This window comes from Anopheles gambiae, chromosome X (assembly GCF_943734735.2).
Source record: "Anopheles gambiae chromosome X, idAnoGambNW_F1_1, whole genome shotgun sequence".
Classification (NCBI taxonomy): domain Eukaryota; kingdom Metazoa; phylum Arthropoda; class Insecta; order Diptera; family Culicidae; genus Anopheles; species Anopheles gambiae.
Window position 1 is genome coordinate 13,640,985 of NC_064600.1, and position 18,459 is coordinate 13,659,443.

Genomic DNA, 18,459 nt, shown 5'->3' on the forward strand with positions numbered 1-18,459 from the left:
AGAAAAGGTAGAAATTATGCGGATTCGAGTGAAATAGTTTGCAGTATTCTCAGTGCGACTGCAGTCGCAAAACATTTCAAGCAGAACTTTTTGTGGCTGCAAAAGTGATAGAACATGCTATTTTTCACGAAAAAAATTAAATAAAAAAAAGGCAAAACGGCCCATGGGTGTCGATGCATTGAGGAGCTTTAGTTCTTTAAAAAGCATCAAAAAATGAATGTTTCATGCCATCATGGGACAAATATCATAAAGGGAGGGGGGGGGGGAGGGGCAAAAAAGCAAAGATGGCTTTCAAAGGGAAAGGTGGAAGAGGAGGGAAAAGAAAATAGAATAAAAATCAACAGCTCGCATTAACAGCGAACGGGGAGAGAACGCTACAGAAAGCGTCCAGAAACGTAAGGACGCAATGCCACGGATGACGTAAAGCCCGCAAGCAAATATGGCACTAGGGGTCTTCCTTTTTTTTTTATTTTTAGATTTCCATCCCTCTCTGGGCTGTACTTTTTGTCTGACTCCTCTTTAGCTTTCTGTCGCATGCAGGGAAGATAAATGAATTCAAAAAAACCGATTGAATGGTACGGAAACAAAGCATTACATTGTAAAGAAAGAGTGTGTGTGTGAGAGAGAGAGAAGATAGAGAGAGAGAGAGAAGAGAGAGAGAGAGAGAGAGAGAGAGAGAGAAAGAGAAAGAAAAGATATCGAACGTAAAATTCCTTTCAAGGTACGATGGAAAACATTCGCCCGGAAGGGAACAGCGGACAGTGTGCAGCGAATCGCAAGAGTACGATGACGAGACTTGCAACAAACGTTATTATTTGTCCTGAAATTTGTATCCCGCAGACACGCAGGCAGGCGGGAGTGGCGGCCAGGCGCACCGAAGCCCCCCTTCGCCCCTTGCGCCAGCACCTGTCCTCTTCCCGGCCCAGCGGATGACGATGGAAAGCGGAAAGGCAAATAAGTGGAAAATCTTGAGCGCAAACTTTTTGCCCGCGCGTCTCGTCCTGCAACCTCGCCCACGAACCTATTCTCTTAAAAATGTGCATCCCCGCCACCCTTCCCACCCCCCTCCCCCCCCCCCCCCCCCCAGCCCACGCTTGCTTGTGCTTGTGGGCCGTGGCCAAAAAGAAAACCCGATTATTGGCCTCGGTCTATTTTCCTTCCTGGCGTGTTCTTTTCAACGCCCTTGACGGCGGTTGCGCAAGCGAGACAGCGAGACAACGGGGAATGAAGTGCCAATATCCGGCGCGGCAAACGAGCGCACTACAGAGCCTTGCCTTGGAACCCGCGGCGGGCAGTGAATGAGGAGGGGTGGGCGAATGGGATGGGATTATAATTCTGTTTCCGGCGCTTCACGGGTTTTACAATAGCGACCGAGAGCGACACGGTAAAGTTCGTTAAATTTGGTTCCCTCCCCCCCCCCACGGGTACTTCTGAGCGTTACAATCTCCCCTTGCGTTTGCACCCCCTCTCAAACGGTACCTCTACCTGCAGCGTTGGCGCGATGATAATGTTGCGGCTGCTACCTCTTGATTAACATAATGAATATTTGTTGCGTTTTGGTTCAGCTCACACACACACAGAGCTAAGGAGCATATCCTATGTGTGTATGTATGTGTCGTTGTGTTTGTGTGATTTGCAGGCGTAATTGTACGTGCACGATAAACGAATGAAAGATTGAAATTACTTTCAACACACAATCAGCCGGTCTGTGGCAGAGCGGAACGGCTGCCGGGGTTGGGCTTTTCCCTCCATAGAAATCGCAACTGTTGCCCCACAGCAAGAAGAGGGAATAAATAATCAAATCAAAAACCATCCTCAACAACCCTACACCCCCCCCCCCCCTCCAAGTGTGCGTGTCGGTATGCAACATGTGTAATTTAACGCTTCGTAATTTAGTTGCGCGGTTTTTGAAGTATGTTGTACGCACTGGGGCTGGTTGTGAGTGGGTAAAAATGCCTCCACTTCAGTGTGCTTATGTGTGTGTGTGAGTGTGTCTGTGTGGGTATGCATGTGCTTGGGAAATGATACTTTAATGGTAACCTGCTGCTTTTATCCTTAACCCAAAAAAAAAACAAACAAAAATGGCGGTCCAGGCGTACAAAATTGGTAACGTCTGCCAGTGACATACGCTGGGTGCGCGAATACTTCATTTCTTTTTTATTTTTTTCTTTCTCTTTTGCACAATCAGCATAAAAACGGGCCAGCATTCCCACTTTTCTTGCGTGCGCTTCCCCTTTTCCACTGACCCTGTTTCCCCCCCCCCCCCAAACACACAAAACTATTGTGTGCAGCAGTAGCGGAGTGCGCTTTGAAAAATGATCGCGAAAGGTTACGCCAAAAGGGTTGCGATAGACGGAGATGGCAACGAAATGAACGCTCTGTCGCATAAATGCGTCGCGTCCTTGGAGGGTGTTTGGGGGTGGTGGTGTGTGACATGAGCCATCGTTCGAGTCCCTGTGTGTGTGTGTGTGTGTGTGTGTGTGTGTGGTTGTTGCCTGTTTGCGTTGTGCAATTTCTTGTTTTTTCGGCTCCCAACGGGCCAAACCCAGGCCAAACAATGATGAAAGAGTGTGGGGCGAGAAGGTAAACCGAAACCGGTAGGATGGGGGAAAACATGCGCGGGTGACGGTACAGGCGTTGACAAGCGTGAATTGAACCGCAAATGCAAATAATGCAAACAGAAGAATAGTAAAAAAAAACACAAGCAAGGAAACGATTCCGTTGTTCGGGTTGTTACAATTTTCAGCGCGCATCGAGCAACAAGATAGTGATGCTGCCACCGGCCTATCTCTCATCACTGCCAGCCCGCGGGAAGATGGCGATGGTGGCATCTTCTGGCCCTGCCGTGCCGTTTGCTGCACAGCGACACAGGGCCCCGGCCTTGGAAATGAGGCCACCGCACCCGGAATGCAAACCGAACCGAACGCGCGGTGTCCTGAAGGCAAGCAACGAATTGTTTGATTTTTGTTGCGGGTGCGTTGCAGCCCAGATCGCAACCGGTTGCTGCTTGCGCCGCTCTGCCCTATCGCTGCACCGTTGCATTGTTGCGGGCTAGAGTAAACAATCCGACCGAGTTGATTTCTTGGGCGCTCGTCGTTCGATAGGCATGGTGCTGCCATGAGCGGGGCGTTATTGCAATTGAAACGGAACGCAGATTGCATCACGCAACAGCTAATTCGTTGCTGTGACCTTACACAGACGAACTAATAAGGATGGTTTCGCTATGCAGGTTGCATAACTGTAGGCGTGTTGGGAAATAATCGTATGAAACATTTAGAGGTATGCAATTTTTTGCATCTATTTGCGAAAGTTGCTCGGCTAAACAAGCAAGTTTCATATTTTATAGCACTCAGATGTTTTTTTTTAATTAATAACGTAATTAGCAAGCACATTCCTAACTGATTGCATAACTGTAGGCGTGTGGAGATTTTTAAAAAACGCCTAAAGGTATGCAATTTTTAGAACTAAGCAAAAAAAGCACATAACGCTGCATCTCCGCTCCTAGCCACGCTCTGCTCCTTCCAAACAATATACACGAAATTTATAGCCGTATTGCGACGTACAAAAATGAAATTTATAATACTGAGAAATGTTGCTTTCATTACAACACTCTCATTAGCGAGCCCATTTTGCCCCACCGATTGCACAACTTTAGGCGCGAACAGAAACAACAAAACTCAAACAAAACGTCCAGAGTGATGCAATCGTTTGTAGTCGCTCTTAAAACAAGGAAAGCTAGCAAACAGCTGTGAAACATGTGGGATGGCCCTAAGGCACTGTGCTACACAACCATTCCTTATCTCAGCCGTCATCTACAATACTCCCTTTTTTTGTGAAATAACAAGGAGCACAGAACAAACAAAAAAACCACTGACATTGGTGATTGTACCAGCTGATGTGTCACTGTCAACCCATTCGGGAGCGGGTTTGGTGAACTTGGCACAGGCTGCACATTGTTGCACTGCACACCGGCGACAATCTCTTGCGGGTAGATGGCTGGCAGCGCCAAGGAGCGATTCGTTTTTGCCCCGCAATCCAATATATGACGCGATTCTGCGCCGGGGACGGATGTGCAATTTTACCAACGAAATGGAGTTAGACATAACCGGTGTTACACACCTCGCCCGGGAGTACCGTACAGTAACGGAAATGGTTCGGCGACATCGAGCATAATTGCACTCCGCCAGGCAGGCAGACAGGCAGGCAGAAAGTTGAGTTCATGCTTTAAGCATTCGCTCGCCCTGCTTTAGCAAATGCGAAACAGGAAAGCCAGCCCAGCGGATGGATGCACCACCACTGCGAGCACAGTTCATCATTATTGTGTACGGTTGAGTTGCTTCGACCCGGGTTGATGTACGCAGCAGCAGTATGATAGCGAAACGTGCAGTGCAGGAGGGGGAAGGTGTGAATGGAGAACCATTCGTTTGCTTGCATTTCTTGTTCTTCTGCAGCTCTTTATCATCTATTTTTGTACTCGTATCATTCAATCTGCCAACGGTGCAGCATCTTAATAAACATTTATTCTTTTCTGAGCGTCGCGACCAAAAATAAAAAAAAAACAACGTTTCCGCTGTGGAAAATAATTTACCGAATGCGCTTATTTAATTTCCTGCCACAGCGGCGCCCTCCCTGCAGTGCGCCGCACATGATTGAAAGCACATTATGCTGACACAATGGAACCGGTTCAGGCTATTGACTTGGTTAACAGTTTCGGTCTGAAGTGCGACGGCGACGGCGACGATAATTGCTTGCCTACACTTTCGCGACACTGGTCCTTCGAGCCGGATGAGTGTCTGCCCGAGTACACGGCGCACAATCTAGGCAAGCGGAATAACAAATAACCAACTTTAATCAGTTGTTGTGTTTTTCTGTTGCTTCGCCTCTAGGCTGCTTTGCGCACTGAACAGAAGTGGTGGGGGGAAAAAATGTGTGTCTAGCTCGGGGGAGCTATTGTTTATCATCAACTTTTGGTCCTTCGAACCGGATCACCACTACCGGTGCGCTCTAGCGGTTCGCGCGGTTGCAGTAACGATCGATTAGCATCGCCAGCGCAAAGGTGGCGTACTCGGGGACCAACAGTGTTCCGTCAAGACAGTGTTGCGTGTGGAAAGAAGTCCCCCCGCCCTAAAAAAAAGAAGAAGCTTCTCAAATAAAATATTCAGCTCGGGGGAGTTTCAGACGGCAGCATCACGCAAGCAGGTCGGTTGTTGCCGGTACCGGTCTCGGAGCGGCTTTGTGGTTGAGGATTGTGAGTTATGCTTGTTAGCACTGCTTTCGTATCACGTCCTTTGCTTCCGCCACCCTTCAACAGCCTTCCCCATTTCTGTAAAAAAAAAACACCGAGTGTCCACCGGGGCCGAAGGCTACGAAAGCGCCCCCTCTCATCTTGTCGAGTATTTGCGTCTTCTTCGCCGCTAGAAAGTTAGCGCCGGTCAGTAGAAGAGCAGGAGTGAGATGGAGAAGAAGAATAAAAAACCCTCTTTCTTCCCACACACACACACACACACACACACACACACACACACACACACACACACACACAGACGCTGAAAAGGAAAAAGCAAACAGATAACAAACAAAACAATCGCTAAGAACACACACACAAACCATGTCACGGTGCTGCTGTCCTTTACCGCTTTGTGTCGCAGTTTTGTGCCCACAAAATGATTTTGTTTTTTTTCTTCTTTTTTTTCTTCTTATCTCTCATCCCTCCATCTTACTGTTTAAGAAGTTCTCTTTTTTTTGTACATTTTTCCCTCTTCGTTTCGAGTACAACGAAGCAGCGTACAAGACGTTTTTAACAATTGGAGAAAAAACAGCACCTCCTCCCCCCTCCCCCCCCCCGAACAAAGTGAGAGTTTCGGTCACGGGGTAGCCGGAGTGTTGCATAATTACATTTTTCGGCAGGAGTACATTACTGCGTATGCCGAAGTTGAAGCGAGAACGGTCCTCAACAGTCGATAAACACGCCGCGCGTTGGCTTTGGCGTTGGGAGCTGGGCGGGCATATGATTAATGAACCTTCAAATCCAGTGTCCTTCACACCATGCCCGGGGTGCAGTGTGGGGCACGGGAGGCGGACAGTCGTTTCGATTAATTCCAACCGACCTTCTTCCAAGGTGTGTGTGTGTACGCGTCTTCATGATCCTGCCTACTGACCTCGGCGGTCGCTCATGGTTTTCATCTCTTTATATATGTTTGTGCATGTGCGTGTGTGTGTGTTTGCTGGAGGAATTTGTAATTGAAAGCCCTGTAGGTGTATGCACGCATGGATGTATGCGTGTGTGTGTGTGTGTGTTTTACGTGGCATTCAAGAACGGCCACCGCCAGCAAATGAAGAACAAATTTCTGCCCCGACCCTAAGCAAACACACGCCTCCGGAACCGAGCACGCTTCTCTTCTTCCCTCCGCGAGAGCGGATGACTGACTGTCTCTACCAACATACCACCCCGCGCCTTACCCTTGCCGCAACCTTCAAAGGTGTCACAAGGTGCGGAGGCACGTGATGGAATGACCTTTCGCTGGGCTGGGCCTCGGTGCGCCCGGCAGAGATTTATTTGATTTGAAGATTGGCCGCAGTGAAAAGTGAATGAATTCTCCGAATTCAAGGGATCATCCGGACGGTTAAAACCGGAGCTTGTTGCGTAAATCACCTTCCCAACCGGTCGCTGGCGAACCCAGCCCCCCCCTGCAGCCTGTTATTTGCCCCGCTGCCCCACGTTAGAACGCACATATTTAGCACGCGTGACACGCACAGACACGTATTGCTGTTTTCCTTTTTTTTTTCTTCCACTGGAAGCCTTCACTTAACAATGAAGTTATGCCCTAAAAATAGTGCCACAAATGTCCGACAGTCGGTGGCGGCGCTCGGATACTTTAAGTCTTTCTACGGTCAGCAGTCTTCGAAACCACACGCAAACGTGGCTGCCATTAGTTGTCGTGCTCTTTGACATTCCTGTGCCGAGAGTTTGGCTCGGTGCTACCTTTAACCTAAGCCCACCCCTCACATTGCCCCGGTAGGATCCGAAAGGCCGGACGACCATTTCCCGGTGGACCGTTTTTCTTTCTTACGAACGCGAGAGTGAATAGAGTGGGATAGAGAGATAAAACGAGATCGGAAGGAAGGGTGAGAAATTATCGTCCCAACGTAACTGGATGGATGGCCGCACGGGCACAGGTAATTTGCAGCTTCGCCAAAGCGTTTCAGTAAACTGAACCTGCATGGAGACGCCCAGTACTTTTCGATCGCGTTGGTGGAGCCGCCCAGTGGTTTGCTAAAATAGCGAATAAAATAAACAAAAAGCGACAAAACTTAACCGCCTTCAAGTTGTAATTTGCCAACCCCCCCCCCTTTTTTTGGTTTACGGTAAAAGTGACCCCACCGCTTTCGCATAATTCGATTTGGAATACACGAGCGCGACACGACACGAAGGGAATAATAACACACTGCCTAACCCTCGCCTGCGTTTTATCCCTTTTTTGGGTCTTTAGGAAAAATTAGGGGACGCAAGGATGGTTACGGCAATTCGGCAAGATCAAACAGTTCACCGGGAATGGAATTGTATTTGCCCCGCAAGAAAACAAAAGAGGAAGCGAGATAAAAGTGAATCCTGTGCTGCTAAACCATTGCATCCTCTTCCCGCACCCACACTGTTGCAACAGGTGACACGATGGTCACCCTTACTCTCTCTCTCTCTCTCTCTCTCTCTCTCTCCCTTTCCTCCCTTTCCCAGTTGAGGGGCAGTAAAAACGCCGTGCGAAAGGGATTATCTTAAAATGACGCGGTTTTAAGCTGTGGCCCACAAATGTAAGTCGCAAACGAACCGAATCCAATCCACGGGCCGATTCCGTTTCGGTGAAAGGTAAATATTGAGACGGATGGAAAACGGCATTAGGGCGAACGGCTCAAACGGGAGGGATGCCAGAAGAAAGTTCCAAAACCCCATTCAAGCAAAACAAAACGCCCAAACAAAACAAAAAAGTGGAAAGAAGAATCCTGAACCCGCCCAACACGACTTTGTGATGCCGCTCCGTTGGTGGCTAACAAGAGCAGCACATACACACAAACACACGCACACAAAAAGGATGCTCCGCACGCTCATTGCTTCATTTAAATGGTCTGTGTTTATCTCGTTTTTATTTTCACCCCCTCCCCCCTCCTCCCCTTCTTGCTGCACCCTTTGCAGGGTAAAAAAAACCAAAACAAAACCGACGCCATGATCGCCTGTTCCGCTTCTAAATGGACGCGAGAGGCGGCGGTTGGGCAGTCAAGAAGGGCGATATGATGGCTAGGTTAAACAGCAACTGGAAAGGCCCATTAACCGCTCGAGTGGTCATGCTTTATGGACCTCCACAGCCATATCCGTAATTTTCCCTGTCGGGGAGTTTTTTTTTCGTTTTTGTTTTATTTCGTTGGGGAAATAAACCCCTGCCAGAGAAAGCTTACATACACATACACACACACACAATCACCCATCCACACCCATCCACAGCCACCTATACAAATGGCGAACAAACAGCCCAATTTGTCCGAAAAGAGGGTATCATCATTAGGTGAAATTCCACCAAGCGGGCTACCCCGATGCTGGAGGGCGTGTGAAAGCCCCAACCGAAATGGGGCGGGTTTTGGAGGGGAGTTTGGCGGGGTTGGTGTGGAGTGAGATAATTTTAGCTTTAATCTATTATGTAATATTTTCGCTGTCCGATGCAGAGGGAATTGTAACGGAATAAAACCAACAACAAAAAAAAAGTCTTAAACGAACGACTGCTAAAGACGTTAGCACACACCGTACGGCCGGAACCGAAGCGACGGAAGGGAGAGCGTGAATGTGAAATGGAAAATGGAACTAGAGGGAGGGCGAGAGCAAGGAAGACGAAACAATCGAAAAAGAACAAGTTGCCAAATTAAGTGAGCACCACGTGAGAGGGTGGGCAAAATAAAAAAAAAATAATAGGGAAAAAAAGAAAAAGCAAAATAAAACAAGATAACGCGTACAGATTTACAGAGGTTTTCAAGCAATTGTCACACGAAAAATGGGAAAAGTTGAGCTTTTTCAACGTTCGTGTCGAATTCATTCACGCAATAAACGGTTTAAATGCAATTTACACGTATTTTGGTGTGTTAGTAATAATAGCCGACAGCGCGAAGCATTGAACACATTTTAACAGTCGTTTAACGCTCATTTTGCTCAAACCGATTTTGTTGGTTTTTCATTTCCGTAAAAATAAACGATTGACAAAACCAAAGTCTATTTAATATAGGGGTCGAGGTTTTTACAACTCTCGTTCAAAAACCGTGGGGAAGTTTGGACAGTTGAATAGAAAAGTTTCAATCGTTTCATCGGATCGTTTTTTTCAATTTATTCTATTTGAAAAAGTGTACGAATACCAAAAAAAAGATAGCAATACAGTGCCGTTACCGATTAGAACACGAGCAGTAGCCAAAATTAGGACGAAACCATGTGCACATCAGGAAGGCGAAATAAATAATATATAGTGTCCTGATTGAGGTCATTTTTATGTGATGAATTACTAATAAAACTAGTCGATGCCACGTTCACGAGATGATTTTTTTTATATTCACTAGATTTTGTCCAGAAAAATCCGACTGATTGGCCCTGAAAGGTGTTTGGTAGTGTGCAAATGTTTCCAAACACTTTTTCATCTAACTGTCACAAACCTCCTTGGAAAATGGTGAGCCAAAATCGAGCAATGCATCGACCTCTGTATTAATGGGTTTTCCAGGGGTTCTCCTAGTTGTGGGACACTGACATTTTCTTATAGGAAGTACTTCATATGGTGGAAATTTGAGTCTATCGTTTTTGGACATGCTCCTTAGAAATTCTTATTGCATTTGTGCAACAAGAGTGCTATACAGTCCAATTCCCATAACATTAAGTTCATTTCGCCCAAGAAAAAGTCCATAAAGTGTCCCTCAGCTATGAGAACTCCTTGAAAACCCTGTATATAGACTTTGGTCAACGCTCATCCGAGGCGAATTTATCGGACGAAATTTATATGGGATTTGACAGATAACATTGGACGTGCGATTCCGACGTGGGCTGACAAATCCCAAGTAAACATGTGTCGGGTCGTCCGATAAAACCGCATGCGAAAAAGTGTTGCCACCAGCCCGTTTAACGACTGCTCGATAATGCATATACGCACAAAAAATCGAGCTGTCTTCGAGCTTGCATGACGCGTTGCACTCCATACAACTTTTTCGATCATAGTTTTAGCAGTTAGGATTCTAGTACCTCGCGAACAGTTTAAGCAGTCCAAATTATGGCTTGCTCAATACTTGAAATTTGATATATCTTTTTAAAAAATTCGTTAAAATACATTGCGTGACCATATCGACGAGTCATACAGAAGAAAATAAATTTAATAAACAAAACATAAAAAAATAATACTTGAAACATTCGCAATGTAGTAGGTTTACCCAAGTGACATTTGCTCGAAATTGTTTTCCCATATCTGCTCGATTAGTACTCGATATGCTTGAAATTTTGGATTTATATGTGATCAAGTGTGTTGAAAGCGTCAAAATTTGGTGCGTTCGTAAATTAGACGTTCCTCTATAGATGGACGATGCCGTCGAGGTCATTTTTCATTCATAGCTATGGTTTGTTGATGAAAAACAAAAGCTCATTTTGTGTGACGTTTTTTTAATAAAACAATTTTTTAAGTATAAAATGGGAACATGGCCAACTAAACCGATAGGAAACATCATTTCCGAGCGAATATAGAAGAAAGTAATGAAAAAGCAGCATCACAGTTGATTTTAAAGGACTTTTTCTGATTTCCCTTAAACTGGTGCAGTTTAAGGGAAGTTTAAGGCTCCAGTTTAAGGGAATTTGCTCGAATTCCCGATTATTCGTGCTCGAAAATGTCAATTGGGTAGGGATCCCGCTAAACTAGTGGGATAGGTTAAACACAAATCGAGCAGTACAATAAACGATTTGTTTATTTGAAAATAAACAATGGATTTGTGTCGCATACGCTCTTGACGATCGTTTGTTTAACGACGGCTTTGGATATGTCGTTAAAATTAACAAACAAACTCAGTGCTTGGACAAATCCAATGTCGAGCAATTCTCTACGACTAGAGTTTATTGTTAATGATTTTTAATTTCCAACCATTTCTTTCCCGCAGAATTGTATCGAGCTGTTTTCGTGTTAAATTTAAACTCGATTTCAATAATTTCAATTGAAAAAAATAAACAAAACTATCAGCTACATTTTTACATGAAGCGTTAAATCTGAGTAATGGTCTAAGTGCTGTCCTGGTGCTTTTAAAACTGTTTTAAAAACTGCTCAATTTTCTACCGTGATTCGAGCAAAAGGGAGAAAATGAAAAGGAAAAAGAGTAAAAATGGCCGAAATGTTTAGCTGTATTCGAAAGCGAATGTCAATCTTGAAGTTGATAGGTAAAGTTTTCAAATACTGCTTGAAAACCCCTGCAAGGAGTAGGCGCCGGTTCAAAGGTTGAGTGGAACACAATGATGGAAAATCGATGCCCCTTGCCACGGTATCGCTTTAATTCCGGTGGGAAAACGTACTACCACACGCACACGTGTATACATTCACACGCAATTAAAAAAAAGAATTGCCGTACCACAGGGCAAAGAGGAACAGCAAGTTTTGATGAAGTGGATTCCACTTGAGGCGAGTTTTATTTTTGCGCTCACACATACACACACACACACACACCACATACAATAGGTCGGGTCAGATTTGTTACACACACACACAGCAATAAGAAGTCCGTCCGTGACGTGATGCCTAAAAAAAATGCCTAAAATCTGGAACGCAAGTGTAAAGAATTTGGCACACCGTCACCTAGGCAAGCGGCAAGCACAGGAAAAAGTTTTCCTCGTTTAGTTGTTGTCCTAAAGGACGTGGGTGGAGGGTCGTGCTGGTCAGGTCATCTGCCCCGCGTCTTACGACACTTTTCGCTCGAGTGTGATAATAAATTGCGGTTAGAGACGAACCAACTGCTCGACGCAGCGGAGAATAACACCCACTTCGGTTGCGTCTTTTATCTTTGTCCCGCTCTCCTCTTCCATTGGCAACTACCATTCCATCACCGTCGCCGCACAAATACCTCATCCAATCTAATTCCTAATCCTTAAACGCAAACGGCCCGGTGCCGAGCGGAAGGGGCCCGAAAAACTTCAACCACAGAGCCGAGGGAAACGGCACAGAGGGGCGGCACGGGGGCTAAACTTTTGAAAGAAGTACAAGGGGACGAGTCTGGGAAATTGAAAATAAAAAAAAACGAAGCTAAGAAAGAAAGAGAAATGTGCCGCGCGCGCGGACTCTTGCCGGCGTGGTTTGGCGGGAAGAAAGAAATTAAATTTTGCAAACCGTGGCATATAGAGAGAGAGAGAGAGAGATAGAGTGTGTAATGGAGGGACAGTGAGAGAATGAGTGCCTTCAAAATAGCCCCATTGACGAGTAAGGCGCGACATGGCACGGGCGGGAAGTGGCAGGACACCAATGTCTGGGCTTAAAAGGGGTTTAGTGGCTGGGTGTGTTTGTGTGCCATCGAGGGAAGAAATTCTCATTTCCTCGTCAATCAAAAGGCGGAGAAAGGCTGAAGAGGGCACAGGCAAGCGCTGCGCTTTGTTTTTGTGGGCGTTTTTTTTTGTTGTGCGACTGTGGGAGGGAATTTACCCGAGGTAACGCTTACACCCCAAATCCAACCCCGTCGGGAGAGCGAAACTGTGTCTGTGTGTGTGTGTGTGTGTGTGTACTTGATCCTGCTGGGAGTTCTTGGCAAACTTTCGCGCAGCCCGATACCCACAGATAAACAAGCAGGTGGGCTCGCGCTTCAGCACCAGTTTGATGTGTTTGGGTGGATTGTTTTTCTTTTCGACCGGTTCTTAGGCCTTTCCCGCTACCTTACTTGCTCTTCTCAAACTAATACCAAACCATCACGAACAATGCAAAAAAAAAAAAACTAAACTTCTGTGGAAAATGATCGATGTTGTTAGCGTGTCGGGGTATGCAAGAGAAGATGCGCTAGCCACACTGGCGCATTTTGGCTACTATTTCTTTTTTTTCTTCTGGCAAACGTTTGGGTTTTTGTTGGACGCCCGCTACCTGTAGGCGGGACACTTCTTCTCGGTCGCTTGAGGGTTGATAAGGTTTTGATTTGTACGGCAGGTAGGAGGGCTTGATTTAGCGTTTAATCTTGAAATGATGTCCGGTGTCGTTATCATTACGTCTTACACCGGCATCTTCAGAAGTCTTCAGAATCTAGACAACCGAAGGGGTAATTTTGACTTTTTGGGGGTGAATTTTTGAACAAAATTTCACAAAATGCAATAGATCATAACTAGATTGCTTATGTCTTAAAAAGTAAGATTCGTATCTTAAAAAAACATCCATCCACAAATCAACCAATTCTGAACATTGAAGAAGATTGTTAAATCTAAAAATTGCAGTGGAAAAACTCCCTATCCAATCCAGAATAAACATGCATGAGGTGCTCGATCGAAGAATTAAAATTCTTCAAATCTTTAACTTTAACCGTAGTCGTGATAAACCAGCCAATGTAGGCTTAATAAAGGGCTGAAGAAAAGCGTCTAGACTGAACTGGCCAGTAACCCCTTATCGCATCCCCCCCCAACTCATGAACTTGTGAGTGAAGAATTGAATTCTACATGGAATGTTGAGTTAATGGGGGGAAAAGCTACACAAGGGTTGTAAACCTCTGATCTAAACTCATAACATCAGCTTATAAGATGTCAAAAGGACTTCAGGAGGTATTGTTTGGAATTCGCGATTATTTCCATGATGACGAACCATTGTTCCACTGCATCAGTTTTATTTTTAGTTTCCATTAAGTCATAAAGCAGCATCTTCAGAATTCATCATCATCCAGACTAAAGACGGTAGCATATCAGACCAATAGATCTGAGGGCTGCAGAAACCTGTCAGAATTGAGCTCATGGAATTCATGTTGGACATCGTATTGTTGGAGTTCGCAACCTCCTCGAAGATAAAGTAGCGTTCTTCCAGTGCGTAGGCAGTTTTGGATGTACATTTATTCATAAATCGGTATCTTCAGGGGATTTCCTCTCCAAGACCCAAGACATCAGACTGCCAGGATTGAGCTAAACAAATTCGTTTTGGATAAGGTATTGTTGGAGTTGAAGATACCAAAGCATCCTCCCAATTAGTAAGACTTATATGACGCCAACAGGTCTGAAATCTGCAGAAACCTACCAGGATTGTGCTTATGGAAGTCCTTTTAAACAAGATAGTGTCTCAGAGTTCCCAACTACTACTAAGATACCAAAGTATTCATTGAGTGCATCACCAAAATCTCTCTCAATTGAACGTCACCAATAAAACATCCTTAATATTTTATCTCCTCGTACCACATCAGTGGAACCATCTAGAGGTGTCTGGTGACAACAGTGTAATGCAGATCTCCACCTCCAAGGTGTCATGTTTCCATGGAAGTAGCGGAGACACACACCAACTTCACCGTAACAGTCTCGCCCACGGTTGAGAAAACAAAACCTAGATTTAATGACTAGTTTTGGAAGTGATGCAGTCATCCTAGCTGTGTACCGTGTGTGTTACTTGCGTGGATGTGCGTGTGTGTGTGTGTGCATGAGTCAAACCGTTTCTGTGCGCAGCTCTAACGACACACCTGCCAGATCCATCTTCATTAGGGCGCGCAAGCACAGCGCCATTTATACCAGTACCGGGAATCACGCTCTGTTGCGTTGTCAATTAAAAACGCTGGACAGAAGCGCCCCGCTGCCCGGCTTTTGCCCGATCGAGAGGCAAAAGTTATCTTGGGCTCGCTAATTAATTGATATCCTTATGCTCCGCCCATACGTGGTGCATATCTTGCACACCCACACACACACGCAAACAGGAAGAAGTCGTATCATTAAGGCGCTTACCTCCGAGAAACAGGTCCTGCAGTGCCTGGACGGACTGGCAGAGCAGTGCCCACCCTTCCGCCTGGTTCGGGCGCTTGAGGGCGATCACGTTCGTGAGCGAGACGGCACTGCCGGTGGTGGCGGCGGTGTTGGTCGCCGGTGTCAACGGCCGTAGCTGATAATCGGGACCACCGTCCGCCGGTTGATGGTTGACCGCCGCCGGATGTTGATAGAGATGTTGATGGGGTTGCAGGTGGTGGTGGTGGTGTTGGTGGTTGTTGTAGTGATGATGCGGTTGTTGCTGCAGCTGTTGCGCGACGTGCCGTCCCTTGTACCGCTCCCAGCCCTGGTCGTCTTCCTTGCTGTGCGTCACCATCAACACTGTCTGTTGTTGATGGGTCGACTGGTGAAGATGGTGTTGTTGTTGTTGCGGGTGTTGGTGTTGGTGGTGTGGGTAGTGATGATGCCCTAGCTGCTGCCGGCGATACTTCCCCATCTCGTCCTCTTGCTCCTCCTCGTCCTCCTCCTCTATCATCACCCCCTCCTCTCGGCGGTCTGTGCCGTTATGCTCCTCCGCCAGCTGAGGGGTGATGCGTTTGAATCGTGAAATCATTTCCAGCACGTCACTGCTGCGTAACGGCTGTCGTTGATGTTGTTGTTGTTGTTGTTGTTGCGGTGGTTGTTGTTGATGATGGTGCTGTTTTTGATAATTTTGTTGCTGCTGCTGCTGTTGGTGGTGGTGTGCTGATGCATGTTGATGATGTTGCTGATGCTGCTGTTGCTGCTGCTGCTGCTGCTGCTGGTGTAGTAGTATAAGCTGCTGCGGTTGCTGATGTTCGTTATTGTCCTGGTTGCACGGAACACTACTAATGTTGTTATACTTATACTGAAGATAAGGCCCCCGCGGTAAAGTATTGTTAGTGTAGGCACCATACGTTGGTGGTGCTGGTGCTGCTGCTGCTGCTACTGCTGGCGGTACGGTTGTTGACTGATGGCCACTGACGGCCTCCGCCTCCACCTCGGTGGCAGCAGTCTGTGACATGTCGTCGCCCTGCACTACTGCCGCTTGCTGTTCCTTCGCACTGTTGCTACTGTCTCTTTCGCTCGACGAAGTTTTACTGCTGTTGTTGTTGTTTTTGTTGGTAGCAACAGTTGCCGACATGCTGTTGGTGGCTGGCTGCTCAATTGACCGGTCAGCTCGGTGCAACAGCAGCGCGTTGCGGTTGTTGATGGCGGCCAGTAGCTGCGGTGACGTTTCAAACTCTCGCTTCTCCAGATAGTTTTGATTTCGGGGCAAGTGTTGCTGCTCTTGCGATGCTTCCACACCTTCTAGCTGCTGCTGCTGCTGCTGGCGGTTCTTTTCCTCCTCCGTTCCTTCCGACGGTGACAACGATAACGACGACGATGACACTAACGATGACCACACCAACAGAGCCGATGGCTGTGCATACATTCTGGGGGTGGGGGGGTGTGGGAAGAAAGAGAAAATTGGAAAGAGAAACTCGTTAGAACAGGGTTTGAAGGAACTTCGAATTAATATTGCCCATCAATCAATGCTCTTCGCGTGGCTTTAAAATCGTGCTCGAAGGACCGATTGATTGGTTCGCATCGCAATAGGGCGAAGCATGACAGCGACAACAACAACAAAAAACGCTAAGAATGAAAACGAGATTTTGCAATCGAATTACGCAGCTGTTCATTATCAGGTCGGATGGATGGGCAAATTCTTTACCCAGGTCGGATAAAAAAAAGGGTCAAAATGGTTAAAATCATGCAGCCAAACACACCTCTAGCACCTTCTCGCTTGCCAATTTCTACCAGTTCCAATTAGAATGGGTAGAAAAAAAAGGGAAACGGTGAGTGGATAAATTCTGATCCAATCGAGAAAACAGCGTCGTGGAACGAAATTCGAAACGATTAAGCGAAAAAAAACGGACATAACTGACAGCACGCTGCTGTTGCTGCTGCGACTTGACGTTTGATTTGACTGCTCGTTCTTCGGGTTCGCGTCGCCGGCGTTCTTTGACATCTGGCAGGGATTATTTGTGAAGGACCGCGGCAGCAGCGGCAAAAAAAAAATGAACGAAAAGGCCCCGCATTCTTCCACTTTCGGCTGGCAACGCCACCGAGCACCGATTGGCTTCACCTTCATCCATTGGAATTACCTTTATTAATTGTATCCCTCGGCTCGCCGCCTTGGCTGCTTGCTGCTGGCTGTCATTATTTTATCCCCCAAAGGCAAGTCAAATTTCTGACGCTTGTAATTCTGATACCAGGTTTTTTGTTGTTGTGTGCGTTGTTTTCCATTTAATGCCCTTTACTACAACCCCCCCCCCCCTGTTTGTCACTTCATTCTTTATGTGAAAGATAAACCGTAGCTCGGATATTGATATTAAAAAAAACCAGATGGGAGGGGAAGGCAGGTTGTTGATCGTTGCTCGGTGCCATTTCCCAACGGTGGGACGGAAAGTGGCCCAAAAAAAAGGTACAAAGCAATTTCCATTCGAATAAACACACTTCGATCGGAAATTGATGCCCCCGATGGACGACGAGACCTGCCCTGCTGCTCGATGGGCGGCATGCGGTAGGGCAGGGGAAGCGGGAGGGGTGGAAAAGTTAAAGGTGAGAAAATCAGTCAAAAGCATCCGGCTGGTTGGTTTCTGTAGCCTCACCAGAAGACTGAAGTTGATCCTTGTAGTACAACGTAAGCGACATGAAAAGATGAGCGGGAAAGGTAGGGAAGTGGGCTGGAGCACGGATGAAGGAGGGACAGTAACCGCATGTGTCTAAACACTCACACACACACACACACACACACACACACACACACACACACACACATACACACACACACACACACACACACTCAAATCATTTTCCTAGCAAGCACACACACACGTACCCATACACATACACAGATCGAAAAGCGAAACAAAATCAACGCTCAAAAAGTTAATCTAAAATTAATGAGAACGATCCTTCCGTGGGACGGCACGGGCGGATTCCCTGCTCATGCTTTCTTGATGGACCGAGCCTTAGTGAAGAAGGAGAAAAGGAGTGAGGAGAAAGGGAAAAAGGATTTAGCAGCATATTGTGGGAGGTGTGGGAGCACAAAGGCAGGCCAGCCAGCCAGCAGCCGGGGCAATCCGATTGAGTTCACGCTCATTTCTCATCCGTGTTCCAGGGTTGGCACACAGGGCAGGGGGGAGCCGGGTTTGATGGCTTCAGTTCGCCCTCCCTGCAACAGATTTTACATTCCTCTTCCTATTCGGCCGAGTGCGCCCCGAATACTGCTCTTTTTGTTGTATCTCCCCGGCTTGCCAGGTGTTAGAAGGCGGCAAAAGCAAAAGCTCGTGGCATCAAACACAAGCAGCCGGGAATGGGAATGGATTGGAGGTTGGCGGAGCTGAGCGGATAGTTGTTTTTTTTTTACTGTGAATACTAATGCGCGAATTAGGTATGCAAAAAGGCTGTCAAGTGGTTGTTTCATTTCAGGATCGACATTGAGAAGCAAATGTATGTGTGTCGTTTTTTTGTGTGATGGGATTAATTTA

At 46.6% G+C, this 18,459-nt stretch overlaps 1 protein-coding gene across 1 annotated transcript in view; it reads right to left on the reverse strand.

Moving 5' to 3' along the window:
* The window catches only part of LOC11175821 (uncharacterized), a 118,554-nt gene that overhangs the window by 31,891 nt on the left and 68,204 nt on the right, over nucleotides 1-18,459 (reverse strand). Inside the window, exon 2 of the mRNA XM_061641772.1 lies at nucleotides 14,927-16,359. Within this exon, the coding sequence (XP_061497756.1) occupies nucleotides 14,927-16,359 (1,433 nt within the window). The remainder of the gene's footprint in view (nucleotides 1-14,926; nucleotides 16,360-18,459) is intronic.